The following is a 23,442-nucleotide window of genomic DNA, read 5'->3' on the forward strand; positions in this document are numbered from 1 at the left end:
AAGTAAGCGCCATCAATGGTGGCTATTTTGTGAAGTTTAGAATGAATCAAAGGTGCCACTTTGACAGTTTTCATGTTTACAACGTGGCAAAAAGCTGCTCTGGTGCTGGTCCTTAAACGCATCATCGTCCGGCTGTAAACGCGTGGAATCCTGACACCTATGAGTGTTTGGACTGAAATCGAATTATTAACAAATCCCGATGGTGTGGCTTTATGGAGTTACTTCTGTCTGACCTGGAAGTCTGCGCCGCGGAGCGGGCGGTGCCGTTTTTCTACATCCGGTGTGTCCGAACCTCTCACGGGCAGCGGAGACAGACAAACAGCGAAGAATGGACACGACTGTGTTGTGGAGCTGCTGTTAGCCTCAAACCTCAGTGACAACAAGCTGCACGCACTCGATTTTCGCCGAACTCCGGCCGCCCCGGCACCGTTGGCGCGACGAACACCAGCCGAGCCCCGATCCTCTGGGTTTCCCAGCACCGAAGGTGAGCGTGTCTGGTTTGCGATGAGCTAGCAGAGCCCCTGTTGGATGGGCTCTTGGTGGCGAGCTAATATTTCCATTGCTAACGGAGCTAATTTTCTTGTTGTGTTCGGTCCAGATGTCACAGACATAAGTAGGCGTAAGCTAGGTCGCTGATTAAGTGACGACCACTCTGGCTAATTGATTAATTACTCTTTACTTTATTGACTAAGCCATTTTGGGTTGTAATGAGGTATATTCTCATCCAATCCTATTTAAACTAGACAAGCCAGTGTGGCTAAATAATGTTGGCTAATGTTAGCCGGTAGGTAAGTCAGGTTTAGGTTGGGAAGCTACCTTTGCTAATTGTTAGTTCGCTGACTGATCGACGTGACCGTCGCCAATGTTTGTCTCTTATCTGATATTTGTCTACCAAATTGTATAAATGCCAACTGGTCTCGTCGTGCTCCTGCTCCCGGAGATCGATAATTTCCTATATTAGCCTGGGCTGCACGTTCCCAACACTCCTCACATTACTGGGAACGATCACCCCACAGTGGTGACCACACACACCGGATCACAGCATGCGAACGTCCGTTTTTGCAGGCCTCTGCTCCCGCACATCAGCCCACAGCACCTTTGTTGATCCGTCAGCGCGAACTCTTGCAGGTGTGATTGTTGATGGTTGCCTCTTGCAGATAGTGAGAACAGATAATGGGGATGAACTCGCATCATCGCTGGTCTACTGGTCTGGCTCCAGTCAATCAATGACCTGTGTGCTCAGTCTGTTGCAATCCAGACTCAACATTCCCCCATCTGTCAGTGGCGTTGATGGAAAGCTGACATTTTTATTGTGGTGTTTAGTTTTTCAGCACATGTGTCCAGACTGGAGCGATGGACTCTTACTGGTCCGTATCCCACCGTGAGGGAAAACCCCAGTTCAAAACAGTTTATTATCCTAACGGCATTACGTTCGTTATCGCCACGTAGTATTTCCAAGTGTGTTTTGTGAAACCTTTGGGGCTGAAAACGAGGCTGTTGCTGCAGACGTGAGTGCAGCCTCTTCACCTGGACTGGAGAACAGAACCGGATGACATAAATAATTTTACATTTCATCAGAGCGACGGCAGCTGTGTGCTGGCGCTGCTTCAGTGGGAGTCGGACCCCCACTTAGGCTGATCTTTCCACTGAAGGTTAATCACTCCACTCAAAGCCTTTGTGTTTCTGTTAAAGGAAGGGTAAATCAACACATTAGCCTTTTTATTTGACACTAATCGCCTGCAAGCGCCTCAGCTTTTGTTGATGTTTTGACAGTAAAATCTGTGAAGTGGAACCAGAGTTGGAATCTTCAGGCCCTCCTCGGCGTTACTGACGGATTTACAGACGATCAGTAAATAATGCAAAACCCTCCATACACGCTGTTCTGTTTCTGTTTGCCAGTGGCACTGAACAAACTCCTCTCCCAGTGTCTCCTGTTGCTGTGATCTGTCCTGTAATTGGACGGTAGACGAGCAGTCGCGTTTGTGTGTTTTCATGCTTTCCTGCTGGCACCGGTCGGCTCGGTTTGTATGTTTACACAAAAGCCATATTCTTGCTTCATTTCCAGTCAGACGAGGAGTGTTTCCAGCCAAGCGAGCGTCGATGTGAGGGTGATGTGGACGTGAGGTCAGCAGGAACTGCTGCCAGTGGTCTCGCGTCTTCGGTAACGTGACACATTGCTTGTTCACACAGAATCCAGTGGAAGCTCTGAGGGTCGGAAGAGCCGGTTTAGCTGCAGGAAATGAGCATGAAGATTAGCTGAAAATGTAAATACAGCTCAATTTAAAGCCAGCCTGTCAAAAGCACACATGCACTGTCCCTTATACATATTTCACATTTAGTTCCTGTGTGTTCCATGTGCGCCATTCGTCTGCATTTCTTTCTTGACTTAACTTTCTGGGAAGCTTTGCTGTCTTTTCTGACTTTTCTGGGATGCCAGTGGGTGTGTCTCCTCCTCTATCAGCAGAGGGGAACCTCCAGGGGATTCCCCTCATCACATTAAACTAAAATTAAACTAAAACTGTCTTTCAGAACTTTGACGTCTATAAAGCTATCTCTTAAGCTATCTTTTTTTTTATTTTATTTCTGTCCTTATTTATTTTATGTTGTTGTATCAGTTTTGTACAGCCAGGAGGAAAAATTCCCCTCCGACAGCCAAGTTGGGTCAAACTCTGGAGCTGCTGGTCGGGGCGGTTGCAGCTGCTGGGCTCCTGCTCAGCTCTGTGCTCGATCCAGCAGCCGCAGAGCTACTCTGGCTACGACCAGTAGCGGAACCAACGTTTGCATCGCCACAGTCACTTCTCGTGCACCTAAAAAATCAGGGATATTCCCGAGGTTCGTCTTCATAGATTTGATATGGGCGTAGCTCTGGGTTGGTCGGCCACACCAGGTACTGATCCAAGATAAACATTTAATAAAGCTCCAGGATAGCTTTGTAGAAACCGGTGGAAATGTTTTATTTATGAGGCAATCTGGTTAAAAGTGTTGCTTATGGACAAATAGTTGCAACTTTGTGCTGAAGGTTTTATTCGTTAAGGGTTTAAAAGTCTGAACTCTCCTTCTGTCACCTGCAGATGAACTTGGGTTTCACCGAAACAGCAGAGGAAGTGGCACATCAGTGGGTAAATGATGGCTGCCTGCTGTTTATGGCATAAAGTGGAACACAGTCTTGTAATTAAAGGTTGCAGATGTGTTACTGCTGTTCACGAAGCGCAGTTTTACTGCCTTTTACAGAACAGAGTCAACTCTGGTTCCCACTTTGATGCTTATTTTATCCTAATCCTGGGATCAGGCATGTCTGAACATGTTGGAAGCCCGGCGTGGCTGGTTTCATCTCATGCTGACAGGAAAAGAAGTTATGGTTGCTCAAAAGGAAGAAACTCCAGAAAGGAAAAACAATTTAGAATCGACAGGACCCTCCCTCAATATAAGTTTGATATTTATGATAGATGGAAAAAATCTTCTGCAATGAAGCTCATACAGAAACTTTAGATCAATTTGTGCTCACCTCAGCAAACAGGTTCTTACAGATCTGATCGCTGCATGTGTGGTTTTGATTTGGAAAGATTTTATCTGCTTTAATCAACGCCTATCAGAGTTTTCCTCTGAATGATGAACTGTCTGGTGCAGAAACAGCCAACAGCCCGTCCGTAACACCCAAAACTGGGAAAGCTCCAGGTCCAGACAAGCTTCCTGGACGGGTGCTGAAATATTGTGGTGACCGTTGGGTATTTTTGAACCCTGCAAGGCCAAGCCAAAGTTCCAGCTTCCTTCAAGACCTCTTCTCTCAGCCCAGTGCCAATGAAAACTACCACCCCCCCACGACTTCTGGCCTGTCCGCTAACGTCCATTATGTCTAATTACTTTGAGAGATTGGTGGAGCATCACACCACCTCCATCCCCCCAACATTTGACCCCTCACAGTTTTCCTGCCAGCCCAACCCCTCCAACGAAGACAAGATTCCCTTTGCTCTCCACCTGAGCCTCGCTCACCTGGAGGATAACACCTCTCATGCCTGGATGGTATTTCTGGACTTCAGTTTGGCAATAATCCCATCATCCTTCAGTGGTTGGTGGAATAAGCCTGTACCCCTGGGCTTCAGCTGCCCCCTGCACCACTGGGTGCTGGCCTTTCCTCCCTCAGTGCCTCCTCCAGTGTCCTCAGCCTCGCCACAGGTTCCCCTCAGGGCTGTGTTCCAGCTCTGTCACCAACCACATTGTGAAGGTTCTGGACGACACAACAGCGGTGGGCCTCAACCTGATCCTGAACGTGGACAATACCGAAAAGTTCGTCAGCGTTAAGACGCTCCGCTCCTCTCCTCCACATTAACACTGGAGTTGGTCAAGTTTCTGGGGGTGCACATCACAGACACCCTGACTTGGTCTGTTAACACCGCATCACTTGTGACGCAGGCAAAGCAGCGTTTGCCCACAAAAGAACCATCGAGAGCATCCTGACCAGCTGCATCTCTGTGGTGTGGAGGCTGCAGGGCCTCTGAGGAGCCTGAGGACTGCTGGCCTCTGGGAAGAGGTTCAGAAGCGTTCGGTGCAGGACCGTTTCCAAAACAGCCACCAGACTGGCACACAGGAAATAACACACGGATGCTACCTCGCTGCCACTTTTAAGATCTCAGACACTTTATTTGTGCTACTGCCACTGTCACATTGACCTCAGGTTTTTCTATTCAGCTCCTGTTTCATACGTATTTTTATCATTTTTAAATTCTCCATTTTATTCTCTTTATAGTCTACGCTATTTCTCTACACCGCTCCAAACTCTGTCCACATTTTATCATTACAGACCAAGTAAACCTTTAGCTGTGGGAAAAAGTTACAAACTCTTCCTTACGTTTAGCCGTCGTGTGTGTTTTCATGGATATGCTTTGAGAGGACCAGAACGTGCATTTCACCAGCAGCGTAGGGACACTTTAGCTGGTCTTCAGAACTTTCAGGGTCGGTTCGGAGGTTAAGAGCTGGTGTGTGTTGTAGATAATCAGAAGCATCTCCTGGCTGAGCTAATCTGCAACCTTCTGCTTCATTATTTGCACAAAGGAAACTGTTAAAAGTGTTTTCCACACAGCTGTTTTATGGCCATCTTGTTCTGCTCCCATTTTCATGTAATAGCAGCGGCGCACAGTTGCCCTCGAGAGCAAACTTTGCCGTCTTTGATACTGCGATGTGTGCAGGCAACACTGAGCATGAGTCATCAGGAAGCCCACACACAAGAACGCTGCTGCTGCAGCCTTTTCATGCTGAAGAATCACAGCGGCGCCCTGAACACACCGACACGTTTCCAATCTTTTCAATGGAGAACAAATGTAATACGGAAATATATCCGCTACATGATGTGGCGATTTATCACCTGGTGGTTATTCTAAAGGTATGATTGCTGTAGATTTTTCAGTCAGCTTCATAACTGTATTGTTATTTGATTAATAGATTATTACTGTACAGATTTGGAACCAAAAATTATACATGCGCCACTAAAATCCCTGTAGGCCCAGAGGTGGTGCCTGTAGACCTTGTTTGCATAATATTCTGTGACCTTGCCTGCAAGAGTTTAGAGGCTTGAAGGCCTCCGTGACCTGACGAGCTTCCTGTTGGTGCTCAGGCTGTTGTTGGGAGCTGATGTGTATCTCCTCAGTCCTGCATCACTGTTACGGTCTTCATTTAGCGTCATTTGCTCGTAACCAACCATCTGAAGTGTTGCCGTGACTCATGAGCTCTGAGATGGATTTAATATGTGAGATCAGATTCCTGGAAATATTCAGTTTACCCCCCACAAGCATGAAATGTGTATCAGAAATGGAAACGTAGCTGACAAATCGACCCTTGTCTGGCTATTTGAAATTACAGCGCTAATGAAACCTAAGTAATGCCAGCAATCCTAACACATTCTTACTGAATGATCCTGCTGTATTAAAAATATTCTGATTGTTGCAGCTTAACGTTTTTATTTGATTTTGTAGTTGGCAATAGGTCGCCGCCCCCTTCCTGTGACAGATGTTGAGAATCGGCCTGTTCAGCAGCTGTTAGAGGTGACCGGCTGAGGACGGCGGACGGGTGGCGACTGGCTGTACCTGCTGGTGTCTCATGAGAGTGGCTGAACCCTCCAGGCTTTGCCAGTGACTCGGGCTGTGGCTTGGTGGGCCCAGCCCAGGAGGCTTCATTGCTCATCACTCCTGGCTTCCACTGACCAGCGCCACTCACACCATGGAGCAACAGAGAGACAAATATGGCGAGCGGCCCGCCAGGGCGGCTAAGGTTTCCCAGGGCAGCCGCAGTGGACACTCATCTCGACCGTCCGGCTCCTCCAGCTCCTCTGGGGTTCTCATGGTTGGGCCAAATTTTCGTGTGGGGAAGAAGATCGGCTGTGGAAACTTTGGTGAACTAAAGCTCGGTAAGCTGCGGCTAAATCTGCATGGCAAAAGAGGCTTTGGATCGCTTTTTAATTCACAAATTTCTGTCTTATTCCAGGTAAAAATCTATACACCAATGAATATGTAGCTATAAAACTGGTAAGTGCACATTAACTTTTCATCTCTGGCATGTTTGGTGTTTTTATCAGTATAATTCAGAGACCATAATAAGGAGTTTTCAGCATAATCTTCAAAGAGATTATATTGTTGACCTCTTTGAGATGAATGAAGTATAGATCGATGACTAGGTGTGTCTTTCCAGAGGATTCTGGACTGGAAATCAGAAATTGTGACTCACATTTCTGTAGAGAGCATCATAGTGGAACCAGATCCAAATATTTTAGTTGCCAAGACAAATGGTTCTCAGCTCCTTATGCCATGATTTACGCAATACTCCGTGTTTCCTAAGTCAGAAAATGCTTTCTTTCCAGGTAAAATGATTAACTTTACAGACTTTAAACAGCTGACAGCATCAGTAATATTATCTTCTTGCAAATAATCATGTAACATGTTAACCTTATTCACTGTTTTTGGATGTACCCTCAGAAGTTCTTTTCTCAAACCTGTTCCCTGTTCATGCAGCCAGTTTTATGTTGGGTTTAAATACCCACAGCAAAAAGATAAAGTCCTGAGCAGGTGAACAGTTTCCTACCTGCAGATAAGGAATTCTAAATATTGTGGCTGCTGAACCTAAACACGCGGCGGGCACAACGGTGTAACGAAGCTTTTCAGTTTCAGTGTGTAGAAACTGACAAATGAGCGTTTGGATTCAATCTTTCATTGAAAAAACACACAAACAAACACAGATGCATCTGTGCATTTTGCAGCTGAGTTACCTAAAAATAACATCCAGGTCAACTTTTGTAGCACTTTACATTCTTCAAATCGAGAATCAGCACACCATTAGGAGTTTTTTATTGCCCCCCCTTCCCCACTGTAAGAAGGATCACATGATCTCATATCAGGTGCAGCAGGTTCCCACATGTATTTCAAATTGGGTTTGTGTGCCGATGCTTTAGAAGAAGCACCTTCCTGCTGGGTAACAGGAAACACATAATCACACCCATAATTAACAGGAGGCCTCATGGACAGTGATACTAGTTTCAGCGTATTTGTTCCAGTTTATGTAGGAATTGTTGTGAACTGATAACTGATTTAGGTGTCTCCGCCACACAGGAACCAGTGAAGTCGAGGGCGCCGCAGTTGCACTTAGAGTACAGGTTCTACAAAAGTCTTGGAACCACAGGTAAGCCTGGAGACCCATGTGTCAGTCCTCCTGGTGTGTGTGGGGTCGCATGACAATGTTAAGACTGTTTTGGAAGGTTGCATCATTGCCACAACAGACGATTACTGATCTGAGGTTTACATATTAATAGTGAGCTGTACCCGCAACTTATTTTAATCTCTGGGACTTTGTGTTCGCCAGCGCCGGAGTGACTTGTGCAGTGACCTTGCTTTGAAACAGATTCAGCAGTAATGCACTCCAGCGTGGAAGGTGTTGACACAAAGAGTATACACCCACAAAACACATACAGACACAGAGCCTTTTGTCTTAAGCGCTGAAAAGACTTCCTGGTTGTTGAAAACTCCACGTGAGGATGTTCAGTCCTGTTTGCCAGTGGTGCTTATGTTCACTTCAGTTGATGATTTTGAATCACTTTCAGTGTAAATGCGGGGGGAAAAAAGTCTAATGACCGATACAGTAGTTAATTTGTGTCTAAGTCCTGCAGTCCAACACATTTATCTTTAGTAGCATTCCTTTCAGCTGAACCTTCACTAAAGACATGAACAGCAGCATAAATGTTACAGTCTCTCTCAGGTGTTCACATTTTTCTGCAGCCATTAATCGCCTCAGACATCGACGAGCGCTCACATCGGTTACTGCTTTGCTTCATGTTTTCATTCTGGTCCCTTGTGATTATGTCAAAGATATGAGTCAGGGTCTGCTGACATGTGTGTTAGAGCAGAACCAGAATCCTGTGAAGATACAAAAAAAAAGTGGAATAACAAAGAGCAAAATAATTTTAGATGAGAGGAAATGGGTGGGAACTCCGGGAACAAAGGAGCCATCTAAAATAATTTACTGCTTATTCTTAGTGCCTGTCTATCCATGAGTAGAGAACAGGACTTTTCTCAGTGTCAGTAACTGAGGTGTATTACATTTTAGGATTAGCTGTCATCACAGTTTGGTTGTAGGTGGAAAATCCGCCCTGTTTTTTTAATGTATGGGCGTAGACGTGCAGGTCGGCCCTCTGACTGCATATTTGATAACCAGACTGGGAATATGATGGCTATTGTTTTGCAAATGCACGGGCTGGAAAAGGCCAACTGTGCGGAAACTCATTAAATATTTAGAGAAGTAGTCTGCCTCTCTTAGTGTGAACCTGCCTCTGTCCTCTCCTCCAGATGGAATAACGTGACCTCATTTCTTCTTGGCTGAGGGCTGTGCCACATTCCTCCCAGCCAGTGCAGTGTGTGTGCGTGTGTATATGTGTGTGTGTGTGTGTGTGTGTGTGAGAGACAGGCTCTTTATGAATTCATATCGTTTCCCTCGGATGCTCAATCAGGTGTCGTGTCTGGTGCGCGACCAACTGTCGCTGGATATTTATGAGAAACGCCTCCGTCTAGATGTGTGGAAATGTTTGACAGTGCCATTTGTAAGTTTAATAAGATTTAACAAGCCTGTAGACCAGAGGCTTTATTCCTTCTCAGCAGGATGGTTTAAAGAAGCTATCGTGATGTTATTGACTTCTTCACATTCTCATGGTGTCGTGGCTCACTAGAGGTTATTAATATGTAAAGGAAGTCATTGAAGTCTTATCTACAGATCTGTTTCCTCCCTCTGAAGTGAAAAGTGAGCATATTTGAGATTAACTTTTCACAGGGAGCTTTTTTAGGAAGAAAACACAAAACTCCCACTGATCATCTTATCAGTAATCAGAGGAGTATTTAAAAAAAACACACATTTCTGGAAAAACAGTTGAAGAATGTTTTTGCATCATTGTTATTAAAGTCTGTCATATTTGTTTCTTTGGTACACATGAGCGGACATCAGAAAGGTGGTTTCTGGTTTCAGAAGGGAGTAATCCTGCAGAGTTACACCATCTATGTCTGTTGGAAGTTCAATTGTAGCAGTCTTTAAAACCCTGCATGCTTATAAATCAGCTCTCTTTTAGGAAATAATTATTTTCCTGTTGAAAGTGTCCCAGGAGAAAATGCAGTCAGACATTGACTTATTGATTTCTGGGGGGTGAGGTTGATTGAGCCCAATTTGCTGTGTGTGGGTTCAAATATGCTTCAGCAGATTGTTGGAGGGGGCTGTCCCACATTTCAATGCAATATTTAGAATCATGAGACCAGCTTTGCCACAATGTTGAGAAGTTGGACCACGAAAAAACTACTACCAGATGGTCAAATCAGATGTCCAGTCTCAGAACTGGAGAAGACTCTGGTTTTTGACTGGAGGCTCCAACGTCCGCACAGACAAACTGCTGCAGTCATTCTCATTCATCACAATCATCCTGTTCCCCCTTTTGTTGTGAGGGCCTGCAGCCAGCACCTCTATCAGATTACACTAATGCACAGGAAAAATCTATGCTTTTGTTCTACACCAGACGGGCCCTTTAACTCAGTGTGGGACTGAACAAGAATAAATCCTTTTCTAGTTATGAGTTGCACGTTAACAAAACTGCCCCTGTTTAGAAGTCTTGCCTACTTTTGTGGATCCAGAACAGAAATGGGAAGTCCTGCAGAGTTCACATTATGAATGTATTGAAGAAATGTCTTTATTCTGTTTCCCCACATGAGCTCAGATGGGGTTCCAAACCTTGGATGGTTGTTGGAGAGAACTTAGCTCTTCTGTCTTCCTCTTTTTATAATTAGCCAGTACTATATTCTTATACATCTGGGTTACATACCAAATCCAATCAACCTTGTGGTTTAAACACTAAAAATTTTGGAGTTTTTATGCAAAACCTTGCAGATATGAAAGCAAAACACCACGTGCATGTGCTTCAAATGTCCTCCAAACTAAATCCAAAAGCTGTTATTTTTCAGAAAATTACAATTCAAATTTGAACACATGTAAGTGGTGGCTTCTGTCAACTGTTGCAATTAAAAGAAATACAACTGGCAGATTTGATCTTTTGTAGGGACTATTTTGTTATGTTAACGAACAGCCCCTTGTTTTTCCTGTCAGTTTTACATGATTATCTTATAAATTCAGGAGCCATTTCAGCTTTTATTTACAGAACACCCCCAATCTGACATATTTTAGGCCTCCCACAAGCACCCAGGGGTTGAAGACACTCACTCTGCTTGTGTAATTAGCAACCCACAGTACTGCATAATGGCGTCCAGAAACACAGGATGGAGCCCAGCAGGACTCCTACTGCCAATATGCTCACTGACGAAATTTTTGCCACCTTCCATGTTGCGGTGGATTTCCTGTCTCCCAGCAGGAAAGTAAACATTTTTGGTAAAATGTCCATGAATATAAAACATCAGAATTTGTTGGGATTTTTTAGCTTTTTAATTATCAGTGCCATTTTAAGGGACCATTTTGAAGGCTAACAGGGTCAATGCCTTGGGTTGCTTTGTTAAACCTGACTGTAGCTTACTTGGATCTGTTCATGTGCCTCATTACTAAAAATATATTTTACCTACATTAAATTAAGTACATTACATTATTATAGTTATATTTAAAAACTGCAAGTGTATGTTTCTATTGCATGTTTAATGCTAAGCTCTAATCAGTTTCCAACCCAGAGGTTTTTCTGCATCATCAGTATAATTTATAACAGATGCTAACCAGCTGAATGCTATGTAATGGCATCTGTAGAATCCTCCCTCCTGAATTTTTCTTCTTCTAAAAGATTAACTTTAACAGATTTGTCAATGGAGCAGCAGATGGTAGATGAGAAAATTTCCATCTGTTTTCTTTTTCTTTCTTTAACCTCAAAGGGCAGCAATGGTAGGCTGGAGGCTACAATTAAAATAGTTTAATCTGAAAATCATTTAGAAATCGTTATTTAAATAATCTTTTAACGGATTTTGTTAAATCTTCTTGAAAATGTTATGATATGCGTATTTAAGAAAATCTCTAAATTTACTCTCGATGGATTAAAGCAGTGTTTTACTTTACTGACATCTGGCGGTATTTCAGTGATACTGTTGTAGGAGGCATTGAATAAGTTATTCTTTTGGCATACATTTATGTCGAAATGGCCACGACCAATTTTAGCTGCTAATGTTCCTATTGAAGGCAGCTTTTAAGCCATCGGCATTGTCTTAATGTATGTAAACGACGTACGTGTGAGCAACCCGACCTGAGATTCAAGTTTTAAAACGGTGGAGGCGGAAATGACGTCGAATCAATGTATTTACATATTATCCCATGATGCATTGCGCCGTGGTCGGTTTGAATCACCATCGTCCTCTAAAATAAAATGTAAAATGAATAATAAACACTTAACAAAACCTGATGTGCTAGTTATGGTTTTAAATGTATGTTATACATATTATCGTTTACTTGAGTGTTTTGTTGTAGCAAGCGATGTTGCACCGTGAGGCAAGAACATGGGCAGCTAAATAACACCGTTGGTTAGCAAATACAACGTTAGCTTTGCGCAGTGGCAGTATCGTAGCCTATGAGGTTTATCCGAGGCGCGATTATTGCTAGTTGAAAACTTTACCCAATACCCCGCCATGACGACTTGAAATATAGTCGGCTACGGCAATTTTTGTAGGTCTCTACGGAGACCAATTTCTCTGTTGAAAGTAAACTCCCGAGTTCCTGAGTCACATACACGCATCAGTCCAAAACGGCGTGGCTACACTAGACACGCCTACACAGACGTGAAGGGTAGTTAGGAGCCAAACTACAAACAATTGATTGTGTTATCCTTACCTTTACTAACTATGCTGCAGTCCTGCATCATGTTATTATAACAGTTTCAACTAACATTGAAACACAAAACTATTATAGATACATATACTATATATAGATACATTTCATGATATTTGAAATTGTGGACATTTTTAAGCGTTTCCAAAATCTATATGCACAATGTAAACAACCTCTTGTAGTTTTTATTATTAATCTATTATTCTGCATCTAATAATCCCGAGGCCTTACCACAGCATGTGTGGGGATGGGGCACAGAACTGCAAGGACAAGCTTTCAATCATAGGCCTCCTGATTTCCTGTTATCTGAAACCATGTTTCAGGATGCCCACAGAAATCCACAGACCGTTTATATATTCACCACAATACATTCACTTGCATCAATATAAATAAAAACAAATACAAAATAATTGGTTTGAAACCTGCACATTCCATGGGTGTTAGATCAGGGATCAGCTGGTCTGGCCTGCTGTTAGTACTGCTGCGTTATTACTACTGTCAGACAGTGCTAAACTGCAGTGACAAAGGCCGAATAGGAGCCAAGGTGACAGCTGGAAGGGATTTTGGAGCATTTAGAATGGGTATAGTCCCGGGTATGTGATTCGGTGGGGAGGATATGACACCAGGCAGTAAAAGATTAGTTTTTAGCTGGCAGTGGGGAAGTGACATGCTTGTGTTTGTGGGGGAGTTATTTTACTTCAGGGTTAGTGTTTATGCAGAGTCCTCACTAACCTTGGTGTCCCCCCACCTCCGGTCTGACCAGTTGGAGCCTGATATACTTAATCTGAAGCCAAATTAGAAATGTCATTACCCAACATGGACAGGAATAATTACAGATAAAAGCTTTGTTACCCCAGTGTTCCCAGAATCCCCATGAGTACACAAAGTATATCAGATAGACTGTTTTTGTTATCTTTAGACTAACATTAGCTTTTCCTCAAACATTTATGTCTAAAAGCTTTTGTAGTGTTTAACATCTTTGGTTTAATTGTGCCGTCATACACGCATGTGTCCACTGTGCCGACTTGGATCACATCTGTAACTGCAGTCAGTTTTTCTTTGTTGCAGCTGAAGGTGTGCCGCAGGTGTTTTACTTCGGACCCTGTGGGAAATACAACGCCATGGTTATGGAGCTCCTGGGCCCGAGCCTGGAGGATCTCTTTGACCTCTGTGACCGGACCTTTTCACTGAAGACAGTCTTAATGATAGCCATTCAGCTGGTGAGTGCAGAGCAGAGACTCTTTGCGTCAGCAGGAAGGTAATCGAACAAATTCTGAAATCACTTCTCCCTACAGACCCATTAAAAGCTGATGTTACTTAGACTTGACCTTCACGTGGTACGAGTCTTACCAACACAGCCTCTGAACCTTTGGTACAGAAACCTACAGCTCAAGCTTGTGTTGTGGAAGATGTCCTTCATCACATCGTACTTAGTGGTGCAGTTCAGAAATCTCAAAAGATTTGTGAGCTTCTGCTCTTTCTCAGGCTTCTTTTATTGGCCGACAAATCCAATTAAATCCAAACACACAGCCGTCATTAGTATTTTGGTCCTTTACAAAACTCTTGGAAGCTTTTAATAAACACACTCTGATGTTAACTGCTTGCACGCTCGGGGTTCTGAATCCCAACATGACAGTTTGCTTCTCTGTTGGTGCTAAGCTACATTTTCAAACCACTAATTGGTGTTTGTGTTATTTAATATTTATGGCCGTCTGCGGCTGTTACACAGCGTGGTAGGTTGTGGCATTATTCTACAATCAATATAAATGAATTGACTACGGTAATCATAAATGATCATTTGAGTGAAATTGTTTAAACTATTTATATTCTTCGATAATGAAAATGACCATTTAAATTACCCTAAATTTACTGGTGCTCTAAATCCAATAAATTATGTCAGTAAGAGTCTTCTCAAAGACAGAAGTACAGTGGGACCTCTATTTACGAACGTCTCTAAATGCGGAATTTTCAGGTTACGAAACATTTTAACGAGAAAATATTTCCTCTTGTTCCGAAAGAAATTTAAGGATACGTAAGGCAAAAATACGCTACCGCTGCTGCTCGCGAACGCAAACTTGCTTGTAGCTGCTCTGCCATTGGCTATCACCTAGCATCTTCCTGTAATCCCATTGGCTAGGAGGGACGTCAATCTGTACATGTTTGTGTGTATCCCAGCGTCGTCTTCGGGATTTATTGTGGGTGTTTATATGTTTGTCCATTAGATGGCGGTGTTACCAGTGTTAACGTTCGTTGCGAGTAATGACGGCTAATGTAAGATTAGCCTGTAATAAAGTTCATTTTGTTCCTGGAGAAGCCTTGCACTGAATTCCTACATTTATTGTGTGGTAATTGTAACATGTATTTGTTACATGTTTTGATGCATTTTTATGATTTATAAAAAAAATTATGTCCGAATTTTTGGGGGCTTGGAACGGATTAGGGCATTTACATGGAAAACACGTCTCTATTTACGTAATTTTCAGGTTACGAAACAACTTCCGGAACCAATTAATTCCAATTAAGTAGAGGTCCCACTGTACATGTGTGTCTCTTTCTTTTTTGCTGACCATGATACTTATGACTATTGTTTCATTATTAGATTTCCCGGATGGAGTACGTGCACTCTAAAAACCTCATCTACAGAGATGTAAAACCTGAAAACTTTCTCATCGGACGACAAGGGAACAAAAAAGAACATATAATCCACATCATAGACTTTGGCCTGGCCAAAGAATACATCGACCCCGAGACCAAAAAACACATTCCATACCGAGAGCATAAGAGCTTGACGGGGACTGCACGATATATGTCAATCAATACACATTTAGGCAAAGGTAAGAGTCCTTTTCTGCTTTAGTCTCTGTTGTTTAAAGTGTAATCTGTACAAAACATCAACAAATGTTGCACAGAGCAAAGTCGGAGGGACGACCTGGAGGCTTTGGGTCACATGTTCATGTATTTCCTCCGTGGGAGTCTACCGTGGCAGGGCCTGAAGGTACGAGCCATCGCTACATGGGGAGGGGGGGGGCTGGGGGCTGGGACTGCCTCATGAATGTGTGTCCTAATGGGATCGTTATCAGCTATCAGAATTTGTTTCCTTCTTAGGCCGACACATTAAAAGAACGATACCAGAAGATCGGAGACACAAAGCGAAACACACCCATCGAGGTCCTGTGTGAAAACTTCCCGGGTACGTGGATGACCCTGTACGTTAGGACGGTCCGTTTCTGAGGGGAATGTCTGTGTTCAAGGCCTCTCTTCTGTGTCCTCCAGAGGAAATGGCCACTTACCTACGATACGTGAGACGGCTGGATTTCTTTGAAAAGCCAGACTATGAATATTTGCGGACTCTCTTCACTGAACTGTTTGAGCGTAAAGGCTACACCTTCGACTACACGTACGACTGGGTCGGCCGGCAGATTGTGAGTAGCACACGGATGCTTTTTAAGCTGCTTAATGTTGAGCGGCTGCTTAACTGATGGTTCCTCTCAGCCCACTCCAGTGGGATCTGTCCACATAGACTCTGGAGCATCTGCTGTCACGAGAGAAACTCATCCTCACAGAGACCGCCCCTCACAACACCCACCAATCAGAAATCAGGTATGACGAGTTCTCTCAAGGACAAACGTTTTCTTTTTTCTTTATTTAGGAAAGAGAATATTGTCACAGATTGTCCATTAGGGGATTAAAAGAACCAAATTTTGTTGAAGAGGTTTAATTTTTGTGTGATTAAAGTAGAGAAATGAGCGCTGACCTCCATTGAGCTTGGACTTCATTGGTTTTAAGTTTCTGGCTGAAGCCTTGCTTTGTTTTTTTTATCCAGATTTTTTTTTCATTTTGCTAATTTTGTTTTCCTTCGTTTCACATGCTGCTTTGCATGGTTCCTGGCTTCACACACCCACTCATCCGTCTCTCCTAACACGATTGTTCCATCACTCCCCTCACCCCCGACCTCCCTTCCATTGCAACACCCACCCCGATTCCTCATCACCGCCCACCACCGCTGCCCCGACTCCTGAGCAGACAGCCGTGTCAGATCGACGAGGAGCATGGGAGGTGCAGCCCACACGCCAAGCAAACTCCTCCTATCTGACCTCCCACCTGGCAGCGGACAGGCACGGGGGCTCAGTGCAGGTATACACCCCTCACCTGATCAGCCAACACCCGTTTACCCAATCTCTATGGAGCCAGATCTGTCTCATAAGATTAAAACAGCTGGAATCAAATGTTTAATCATCAGAAACCTTATTTTGTTCATTCATTTTGGTAGATATTATTTTGGGGCTCCGTGTGCAACATGCCTCATGCCTCACTGTTGTCACAACTAAACCTGCGGTTGTTTACTTAAGGAAAACAACCTGCCCACAGAACGTTGCTGTTAGCCTCAATTATGAGACAGATCTCCATATTCCCCCTCTTCCCCTTCCTGGGAAATGTTATTTTTCTGCTCCACCATGTGCATGTCATTTGGTGCCGCCCATCCCAGATGGTACAAATACGGTTCAGCTTCATGAACAGTCCAAGTCCCGGTGTTCCGGTGTCAGGACGTCACCGGGAGATTGCTTACAAGAACAAGAAGCCTCTTGCATGGTGGGACGGCCTGGTGTGGTCAGCTGAAAGCATGCTCCCATCTCGTGGGGGAGCTTCACACTCCTGCTGTATAAACACTTTCACAAGTCACATGGGTTTGTTGCTGTTTGCAACAAGCATTCCGTCTGTACCAGACAAGCTTTTGGAGATGGCTCGCTCCGTTTCCACAATCGTCCACCTCTTCTCATGTTGAAATGGTGCGAACTAAGAGAACTGACAGCCTTAATCCCACTTTGTGTCGCCCCCCCCTCCTCTCAGGTTTTGATGTCAAAATAACCACATGCAGAGGCAACGACCTCAGTTCTCTGCATGTGGTTATTTTTGTCATTTTATGTTTGACAGAACCAGAGAGACGAGAACCAGATCACACTGTTGAGGGAATCTTCTTTGCTGGTGGTTCCGGTTTCCTCTTTAAATCGGATAAGCTCTCCCCAGCCTTTACTTTTTTCTTTTTTTTTCCAGCCGACGTGTTTTTAAAACGTGTAATCTGTCCTTGGTGCAGGTGGTCAGCTTGACCAACGGGGAGCTGAACGCAGACGACCCACTGACGGCGCATTCGAACGCTCCCATCACAGCTCAGGCAGAGGTAGAAGTGGTTGATGAGGCCAAGTACGTATCCCACAGCCAACCCACCGCTCCTCCATGTTGTCTGTTGCGTCCTCTTGTTCCTGCTCTTCCTCTACACCCCCCCACCCCGCTATGCTGTGGAGTTGTGATGCTGCTTGCCTCTCTTATCAGTCTGCGCTTTCTGATCTTCATTGCTGCTTGTCGCTCTGTTTTTCCCCCCAGATATATTTAAAAATATGCACGCAAAAGGATGCAGAATAAACATAAACTTGCACTTGATGCATTGCAAACATTTTGAAACAAGCAGATAATTTAAGTCGCTTTCATCACTGCTGATGTGACATCATGTTTTCTCATGGAACCAAATGTTGTCCGTGTAGAAACCGAGAATCCTGCACAGGAGGACATTTTGGACTCTTCTGAGAAGGAGACACGGAAGCGTGACCGTGATTATCGTTGGTTCCAATCAGGTTACGATAGACTGGCACACTGCAGCACCATCAGCTGAAACGTTAACGTTCGTTGTAGCGAGAGTTCATTCCAGACACCGGCTCTGTGACTGTCAACAGGACAGTGATGTTATTCCATGTCTCAGCTTTGGCAGGTCCGTCTGGTTGTTTCCTCTTGTGGAGCTGTCGTGCACATACATCTGAAGGCCTTCCAGGCTTCCCTGCTGATGCACCTTCATATCAAATAACTGAGCCCAGTTGGTTCTGGAGGTGTGGAGCTGATGAGCATCACAGCTGCTTTTGGATCATTTTGGCCGAAATAAAAGCTGACTTCAGATAACTGAATGAAACAGATAAATATTAGAAATATACCAAATTTAGGTTACATTTCTTTGATGGCAGTTTTATTATTTTCTCATCCTTAATTCACAATATAATAAAAGCAACTAATAGTTTTATGTACTCACAATGTTCCGATTCAGAATATTGAATCATGGCACATAGTGTTAAAGAATCCATCCTGTAATTCCTGCTTCTTCCTCCTCCTCCTCCTCTGTGTACATGCGTGTTCAGTCTCTGTGTTTGTTTGCGTGCGTGTGTGTGTCCGTGTGTGGCATGTGCCCCATCCTCCTCATGTTGGTGTTGTATTAATTTCTTACTTTTCTCTTTACACTCTTTCCTCTCTTCTTCTGTAGCTGCGTGAAAATGCTCAACCTGTGGTGAGTCCCTCTCTGCTCGTCCTCATCAGACTCATGGGACAGGGAGTGGACCAGCCTGGGCTGGGGAGATTTGGTTTTTCATTTCTAGAGAAACCTTTACAGAGAGTCCACTGTCCTCAGTACAAACAGGCTCTTAATAAAACTACTTTAAGTCGCCTTTATTGGCGCCTCTCATATCTGAAGCGTGGCGTCTTCATTAGTAGCGTTTAAACCATTATTCTTAATCATTTGTAATTCTGAGGTGACCCAGTCACTGTCCTATGTCCTATCATAACCTGTTTATTGTCTTTGTGTGTTTTATTGACCAGTCAGGATCACCGTGTCTTCTGTCCTTCGTTTGTGCTGCTGTTTATTTGCATAGTTTCAGAGTAACTGCTCCTCAGTCCCTCCAGGTTTTTACATGATGGTGGATATTGTGGGCAGAAATGCAGCCTCCTACGTTTGTGGTGGTGTTTTGAGGCACGTCTTTGGACTGTGTGAACTTGTGTTTTGGCTGCTCTCCAGATGCAATTTGCTGTGGCAACGTGTTTCATTGCCCTTTTCAAAGGCAACAAAGCATTTTCCATCTGCTTCGTATGAACCATTGGGCCACAATCTCTCCAAAAGACCTCCTCAGTGTCACGTGGATCGAGGGCATCACAGACACAGAAGCCAGGAGGCGACTGGGATCTTTTATAAACTGCCAAATTCTGCAGAAGAGAGTCAATTTTAGTTTTGAGGAAGAATTCCTGGAAGGACTGAATGTTTATTAAACTGAATCTCCTGCCAACCACAGTCCCGACTCTTCTGAAGTCATCTGGACAAATATATATTGATTGTTGTAACATCTGACGTACTGATTTAAGAAGGTTCTCCCTCTGCATCTTTGTTTGGCTTCTCTCTTCTCCACACCATTGTAATGCCTCTCCTCCTCCTCTCTTCTTTGCTCTCTGCAGGTGCTGCTGTTTCTTCAAGAGAAAAAGGAAGAAGAACACGCAGCGGCACAAATGATGGTCCACCTTCAGCCTGAAACACTGCAACTCTCTGGCAAAGCTGATTGTTACTGAAAAATCAATAAGGTTCCATTCAGAAAGATTCTCAGTGAAATGGTTTAATAGAGGGACCAGTTAAAGGTGATGTGTTGGGATGTACCAGATACTTGTCCTGGATTGGGAATCCTCTTTTCTACCCCTCCTGCAACGTGTGTGGATATCTGTTGCAGCGCGTTCCTCCCACTCACAAACCCTTTTGTGAGGTTTTTTCTTTTTGCAGACGATAATCGCTTTTCTCCCGTTTCTCTTCTGTAAATGTTGTCGTCCAACTGCGTATTGTTGGATCGTGTTTTCACTCGAGTCCCAGCCCGTTTGGCTGGTTTCGCTTGCGTTTAGCCACCACGCCCCCCCCCCCTCTGGCCTTTGCTTTGGTGGGACTGAATGTAAAGGTGAAGGCAGGAGGCGTCGGTGTGGAACTGCCTGATCTGCATACACAGAGCTTCAGTCCCAGTTTGGCTCCTGTCCTTTTTAGTTTCTCCCCCCAAAGAGGTCAACTCTGATTCTGGGACCCTCGAAGAGCCGAGACTCCTCCTGCACTGTGTTCTCTGAGGATGACCTCTGCTCTTCAGCCCCCCCACCCCCCCACCCACGCTGCTCACTAAACACACTACAGTCTCTATGCTGCTTTTGCTCCTGGTGGATTTGTGATGCCGAGCAGCAACATTGGGGGCAGATATTTAAGCTATTTATCTTTGGTTGCCACCATTTTTCTTACTAATTTCCAACGCACACTCTGAATGTATGGACGGTTAGTCAGAGCCCGCCGAGCGTTTATATAATCCTGCATGGGAAGAAAATTGCAATTGGAGAGATGAGACCAATGATTCGAAGAGGCAACAAATGAGAGTAAAACCAAACTTTTTATAACGTGATCTTGGCTCTGCAGCAGTATTCTCTCTCTGAGGGACGTAACGTTGGAATGACTTCAGATCCCAGCCTGGCGACACTACTGTCCAATGCCTTAACCTGCCCCCGACCCACCATCAACACATCGTATCACCACGACGCAGAAGCACGGCGGTTGTGATTTATTTTGGTTTGTTTGTTTTTGGGGGGAGACCTGTATGATAAAGCCTAAACTAGTGGACTGATCAAAGCAGTTAAAGATGCCTAAAGAGAGTGAAACGCTGGAAGGTCTGGTTTAATGTGTAAAGGGGGGGCTGTGTGTGCCCCCATGTGAGCAGTCTGAGGACCCCGGGGCCCCAAACCAACATTTTGTTTTTGGATGCCCAAATCTATTTTCAAGGCCAAAAACGGAGGCTCGGCGCACGCGAGGGTGAACTAGTGATCATCTCCATGTGATGTCTAATTAGCGTGCGTGCTGGAGGACCGGCTTGAAGCGTCGTTCTCATCTCCCCGTCCTCAGTCGGTTACCGCAAAAAGGTGTTTTACTCATTTTATATCTTAATGTGAATTTTTAATGCAGTTTTGTTTCCCATCCAATAGCCATGGTTTTTACGGGGAAAGAGAGGGTAACAAAAAGCTCGAGAGCGTGACTGCACTACATTTGTTGCCCCCTGCATTTCCCGACAAGACCCTGCCTTCTTAATACTGTAATGTGCTTATTATTACTTTAACTCTAGCTGCCTCATGTGCTAGGCCTTCCCTATAGGGTGCAGGGAATACACTTTAAATTAATGTTTTTTCACTCTTTTTTGTGTGCCATTATAACACCCCCCTGATCTGCACACACAGACACAGCGCGCGCACACACACAGTTCCAGAGAAATTGGCTCACAGTGGTGTGTTTGACTTTGCTCCGTCTCTTCAGAGATGCATTGTGGGTGTTGTGAACAATCTCAGTATGTAAACCTGCTTGTTGTGTGTTTGACACTGTACAGCTTTGTTTTCTTCTTACACCTGACATTACTCCAGGTTCATAAGTTATTGTGTTATTGAAAGTACTTGAATATTAAAGCCTAGGGGACCTTTTGGGTTTTTTTTATTTTTCTTTTTTTTCTCAGTCGTTTTCATAGCAACTCGACACAGTGGATATGAGGGGCTATTTGAATGACAGGTATTCATGTGTGAGAGATATCCGAGTGCCTCTTGAGGGTGTTGGACAGGTTGTGATTGTCAGATTTGCCTGCAGAGTCCCGCGCTCGCTGCTATTATCAAAGTCTTAGAAAAATCTTAAGGTTTGCAGTTCGATGTTTGGCAGTTTTCACTCTTTTTGTATCAGCAGCAGCTGGACTGTTTCATCACAGCCATGGAAGAAATGATGCAAGTATTTCTGTAAGAGAAAGATGGATATCTAGACTATATAGCCTTCTAATATTCCCCCTGAGCTCCCAGAGTGCCATTCCTGAGACTACTAGCCCATGCCTTTTTTTTCCTGTGCCAGGAACATACACTATGAAGCTGAATGTGTCTTTATTCCCTCTCATCAGGGTCCACCACGTGTGTGTCTGTTGTCATCCCTGCAGAGTGAAATGGTTAAATACCAGAAATGGTGGAGAAGTTATAAAGCATCAGAAATTCCTTTTTTTCTTATTCCATTTCTATCAGAACTAAGAAGTTTTCTTGGTTGGTTTCTCATGATCTTAGATACTATTTCCCTGTTTGAGAACTCTGGGCGTCTCCACGGAGCGTCAGAGGACGCCTCTGCGTCTCCATGGGTTACCAGGGGCGGACTGCGAGCCTCCTGGCTCCCGTAGCAGCCTCCAGTCTTCATGTAGAAACCATCTTGTTCCTGTTTTTAACGGCACACTCCATTTCTACCTGCATTGTTCCTGACTGTCAGACTGTTGTTTGTGTTTCACTTGTGTGTAAATCACATTCCTGGGTGTAGAAATGGCAAGAAAGGACTCTCAAAAGTGTGAATGACTGGCTGAGGTCTCCTTGGGTTCTCCAGCACTTTTTTTCTTGTTGCTGTACTGTAGAACGGTCTTGGATTTACTGTATTTTTTTTTCCTTTGAGGCAAGGTTTAGGGTGACATTTACTGCAATATTGTGATGATTATATGAAAATTGTAAATTGTACAGAGTTCACATATAGGATTTGTTCTTTCATGTTTTGATTCTGCATAAAAATACAGGATGTATTTTTTTTTTGCCCTCAGCCTGGAAGGTCCAGTTGTACAGTTCCAACATTTTGTCCTCCCTGCAACATTTTTTTTCAGAGCTATGATTAAGAGTAATCTTACAACTGTAAATAAATACTATGGTATTAAAATATGAATGTCACTTCAAAAACCTATTTGAATGAGTTAATCAAGGGCTTCAAAAATGAAGGACCCCCCAATGTCTTTTTAATGATTTCCTACTTTTATTTTACAGAAAGTTCTTTTCATCTGAAATGGCTGTTTCCCCAAATATTTCACACAAGAATCTTACAAAATCACTTTTTATTCCCTCCACACCTAAAGGGAAACTCCAGTTTGCACCCTTTTTTATGTCAAATAAAAGATCTCTCCACATTGTGGCATTGTCTTCTGTGAGATTCTGTATTTGTGATAATAAAACATAATTATTTATGTGCTGCTTTCATATGTGCAACCAACCCCTTTTATATTGTCAGCTACACCACCAAAAACTGGTAAAAAAAATTTTTTTATAAAAATTACCCAAAGCAGACTTAAATTACATACAACAGGACAATTTTTAGTTATTTTTTTAAAATCAGCCTTTTTCTGTCCACAATGAGACGCATCGAGGGCTGACATTTGCAGAGGTGTCATGTCTTTTTCTGTCCACCTGGTGGCAGCACTGGCAGATTCCGCTGCCTTGTGCGGCTTTCAGGGTGGCGTCCGTTACCGTGGCTAC

The 23,442-nt window shown here is 43.9% G+C and overlaps 1 protein-coding gene and 1 non-coding gene across 7 annotated transcripts; both read left to right on the forward strand.

Annotated features, from left to right (window-relative positions):
- The first annotated feature begins 291 nt into the window (after positions 1–291).
- csnk1g1 (casein kinase 1, gamma 1) lies at positions 292–23,101 on the forward strand. Of its 6 annotated transcripts, XM_029846623.1 has the most exons (15): positions 292–484; positions 2,066–2,161; positions 5,967–6,397; positions 6,475–6,515; positions 7,593–7,662; positions 13,390–13,541; positions 14,921–15,155; positions 15,231–15,316; positions 15,427–15,511; positions 15,595–15,743; positions 15,814–15,921; positions 16,345–16,455; positions 17,414–17,520; positions 18,623–18,646; positions 19,582–23,101. In XM_029846623.1, exons 3-15 carry the CDS (start codon positions 6,211–6,213, stop codon positions 19,634–19,636), a joined length of 1,410 nt encoding a protein of 469 aa, XP_029702483.1. In that variant the 5' UTR covers positions 292–484; positions 2,066–2,161; positions 5,967–6,210; the 3' UTR covers positions 19,637–23,101. The 6 variants fall into 6 exon arrangements, with proteins under 6 accessions (XP_029702483.1, XP_029702482.1, XP_029702484.1 ...); XM_029846622.1 differs by lacking the exon at positions 2,066–2,161; XM_011609941.2 differs by lacking the exons at positions 292–484; positions 2,066–2,161 and adding an exon at positions 2,191–2,264.
- On the forward strand, positions 12,036–12,176 carry LOC115252261 (U4 spliceosomal RNA). Its single transcript, XR_003890680.1, has one exon. It is a non-coding gene; the product is annotated as a U4 spliceosomal RNA (small nuclear RNA).
- Positions 23,102–23,442: the final 341 nt, after the last annotated feature.

Source organism: Takifugu rubripes, chromosome 13 (assembly GCF_901000725.2).
Source record: "Takifugu rubripes chromosome 13, fTakRub1.2, whole genome shotgun sequence".
In the NCBI taxonomy this organism is placed as follows: domain Eukaryota; kingdom Metazoa; phylum Chordata; class Actinopteri; order Tetraodontiformes; family Tetraodontidae; genus Takifugu; species Takifugu rubripes.

Coding starts and splice junctions, on each gene's coding strand:
- csnk1g1 (XM_029846623.1), top strand. CDS start 6,211: ATGGAGCAACAGAGAGACAAATATGGCGAGCGGCCCGCCAGGGCGGCT. Junction 6,516..7,592: donor AATATGTAGCTATAAAACTG/GTAAGTGCACAT, acceptor TCCGCCACACAG/GAACCAGTGAAGTCGAGGGC. Junction 18,647..19,581: donor GTGAAAATGCTCAACCTGTG/GTGAGTCCCTCT, acceptor TGCTCTCTGCAG/GTGCTGCTGTTTCTTCAAGA.